The sequence below is a fragment of the Oryzias melastigma genome, linkage group LG10 (assembly GCF_002922805.2).
Source record: "Oryzias melastigma strain HK-1 linkage group LG10, ASM292280v2, whole genome shotgun sequence".
Taxonomy (NCBI): domain Eukaryota; kingdom Metazoa; phylum Chordata; class Actinopteri; order Beloniformes; family Adrianichthyidae; genus Oryzias; species Oryzias melastigma.
This window is the reverse complement of record NC_050521.1, coordinates 23,017,320-23,020,744: the sequence shown is the minus strand read 5'-3', so window position 1 is coordinate 23,020,744 and position 3,425 is coordinate 23,017,320. Positions and strand designations below refer to the sequence as shown.

Below are 3,425 nucleotides of genomic sequence, written 5' to 3'. Positions count from 1 at the left end.
GCTTTCAGCAATCAGACGCAATTTCTTCAGGAATTGCAAATCTAGTTACATTTTGTTTTGTGCATCACCATAAAAAAATGTCTATTTAAAAGTGCTTCAGTTCAATATTTAAGAGTGTAGAGTAGCTTAATATTGTTTCAGTCATGAGTTTTATTTTGGTGCACTTTTCTTTGCTGATTGTTAATCGTTTTTGTTTTTCTCTCTAGTGGTTAAACCAGAGAACTTCAAGCCATCGGTGTCTCCCGAAAAAGACCCCAAGAGGGCGCTCTCCCCTCAAACTCCTGCACCTTCTCAGCCTTTCAAATCCCAGCTGCTCCCCTGCCCCGTTGCTCCAAAGCCACAAGTGCCCCCTCCCATAGCAAAACATCCACTGCCCACTCCCTCCCAAAAATCCCTGCCACCCCCCACCCCAGTCCCAGTTCACTCAAAACCTCCCAGTACACCCCCCTCCAAGCCCACCCCCACCCTTCAAATCACTCCAGCCCCCTTTGTGTCAAGAACCACTCCTGAAAAGTCTCCATCCAGATCTGCTGGACCCCCCGGACAGCGGGGTCTACCGGCCCCGGCTCTGCCCCAGGACGAGCCCCCCTGGATGGCGTTGGCAAAGAAGAAAGCCAAAGCCTGGAGTGAAATGCCGCAGATCGTCCAGTGATGGGCTGGATAGACCACAATGCATTGCACATTTGATCCAATCATGATTGTGACAGCTGATCATTTCAACGGCTTTGCACTCATCTTGTTCAAAAGTCGCCTTTTCTGAGCGTTTCAACTCAATATTCCTTTCTTTAGAGGGTTAAACGGTGCCTCAACATAACAAACGTGTCGTCTCACAACAATAAACACAAACTTTTATGTAACTAACCACATGACCTAAAGAAAAGACCAGTCAGAAAAGGGAAAGCAAAGTATTTTATGAAATAACTTTATTGACAAAGTAGGTTAGGAACAAACGGGCAGAGTAAATATTGTTATCAACACTTTTGTGTTGAGAATGAACGTCTCTGCCTGTGAGTGCTTTTATTTGATTGCAGCCGTTTCAGCCGCCATTTCCTCTCAACTCAATTTCCATATTATCCTTTGTGTCCAAAAGTTTTTGTAAAATATATTTTAAATGTTCTTTATTAATATTTTTGTTGCCATCTTGTTTTGTTCTGAATACACAACTCCCCGTTATGTTTTGCAGACATTTAGAATTGGATTTCAGAAGCATAAACTCACTTCCTTGTTTTTTTTATTTCTTGATGCAAAGGAACCTGTTATGGAAAAATCCTGATTGTTCTGTATCATTTAAACGTGTCTTTAAAGTAACTCTACGTGTTACAATTTTTATTTTGTATTTGGAGAATGTCTCTTGTACATAAAATGTACAGTAAAGAATGAATGAAATCACATTTTTCTTGGGTTTTAAGTCTTTCTTGCTGCTAACTTTAAATGCATTTCTTTAGACAAATAATCTCATATTGACACAAATATTATTTTTTCATCCATTTTGGTTTATTTATTTTTTTAATGCAGACATTCCTTAAATTATCCTAGAAATGAGTGAATTGAATAGACTTGTAAAGCACTTAATAATAGGCTAACAATTAATTCACTTAATTTATTGTTTTTATTATTAAATCTGTAAATTAAATCAACTTATACTATTAGAAAAGTGTTTTTTAATGAAATAAACCAATTTAACTGATCTTGGAAGATACCATTTGGGTTGAGGAATAGTAGGTGATCCAAACTTTCCTTAAAAAACAATTTCTCATAACGTCGTACAGATTTTCAGCCTTGTAGTTCATTTTCATTCCACTAGGAGCAGTAGAAAGACATTTCCTGCCCATTTAAAAATGGCTGCCTCCACGCAATCTCAAAAAAGAGTTTTGCTAATTTTCTTAACTTTACGGTGAGAATAACTCACCCGTTGCCATTTGTTATTTAACATGACTACTTAGTGCGTTGAAATAATGCAACATTTGTTGACTATTAAGTCTTTATAACATCCTTAAGCCATGTTAAAAATGTGTGGATCAAAACTGAGATGATAAATAAATAAGGTGTTTTTTTCCTGATATCTTATGTTAATAAGTTTTCATCTTAAACTAAAATTGCTGTGAGCAAAAACCAAATAACTCAACATTTATAATCACAGTCATTCAAAATAAAACAATATTGGCTATGATTCAGTTTGGTACCAACAAATTATGATATAAATCAAATCGTTGTTTCAAAGATTCATTACACCCCTATGGACTAACATGGTGGGATTAGAACCTGAGACTTTCCAAATAGATGCTCCTCTACTTCTGCTCCACGGCCGTCCTCGGATATAATTTGAGTGAAATCAAAAAGTGATTATTGTACCGGTACATCTCAAAAGATATTGTGAATGTGTCATTAAGCTAAAAAATGTTACATATAGAGAGAAATATTTTTTATTTATTGTGATTTTACTAATCATAAAGCTCTCAAAAGTGACTTCACACTGGTGTTTAAATGATTACATCAAGAAAATTACCCAAAATAAAAGCTTCAGTGGTTACTATTTTTCCAAAACTGACAACCCCAACCTCTATTTAGGGATGCTGGAGCCTATCCCAGACACTGTTTTGCAAAGGCGGGGTACACCCTTCTGTTGTAGGACCACACATGGACACACAGGGCCAATTTAGAGACCCCAACTGAAGCATGTTTTAGGAAGGTGGGAGAAGACCTTGCAAACTCCATACAGAGATTTGAACCAGAACATTTTTCCTGTGAGACGAGAGCCCTAACAACTGCACCACCCTGCAATTTAATAGTAAGCCATTCTTTCATGCTTGTTTGCTTTAGTAGTAAGAGTTCCTTCCCAGTGTGCATAAACATCTAAAGAGGCAGCGTGATTCATGTTTTTGGGAACAGGAAGCTGTGACCGCCGCTGAAATTCTCCAGATGTCTTTTCTGGGCGAGTTAGGTAACAACACTGCTGGCCTACTTTCCACACAAACATCACTTTCACATGTGGCTCCAAACTGGATCAGCCAACGGTGTGCACGAGTGCGTGCCAAATATCCACGGCGATGACTCTTTGGTGATGACCTTCTCGTTTTCCGTTATATAACTAACAGACTTGGCAGCCAGAGAAGGTCAGGAGAGTCTCCTGAACGTTCACCGGGGGCACCGAGAGCTTCAGCAAATCACTGAAACTTTGACACAAATAAATTATTTTTAGATTACAAGATTTTTCATGTTTGAAGCAAACATTTCTACTTTAGAGTGTTAGTGCACATTGTGAATTCACATGCTCCTTATTTAAAAAGGCAATCACAAATTTTTTATGAATCTTCTTTGATTTTTCTAATTAATAACTTTACAAATATATTGTTTTAAATTTAATAAATACAATGTCACAGTTGCACCATAAAATCTAATAAAGATTTGCTTTTATTAAACACGTT

The 3,425-nt window shown here is 37.4% G+C and overlaps 1 protein-coding gene across 6 annotated transcripts in view; it reads left to right on the top strand.

Moving 5' to 3' along the window:
• Nucleotides 1–1,391, top strand: part of zgc:66433 (uncharacterized protein LOC321250 homolog) — a 49,739-nt gene extending 48,348 nt beyond the window's left edge. For all 6 annotated transcript variants that reach the window (XM_024283831.2, XM_024283832.2, XM_024283830.2 and 3 more), the window contains exon 16: nt 207–1,391. In XM_024283831.2, coding sequence (XP_024139599.2) covers nt 207–652 — 446 coding nt within the window. In that variant the 3' untranslated portion in view covers nt 653–1,391. The remainder of the gene's footprint in view (nt 1–206) is intronic.
• Nucleotides 1,392–3,425: the final 2,034 nt, after the last annotated feature.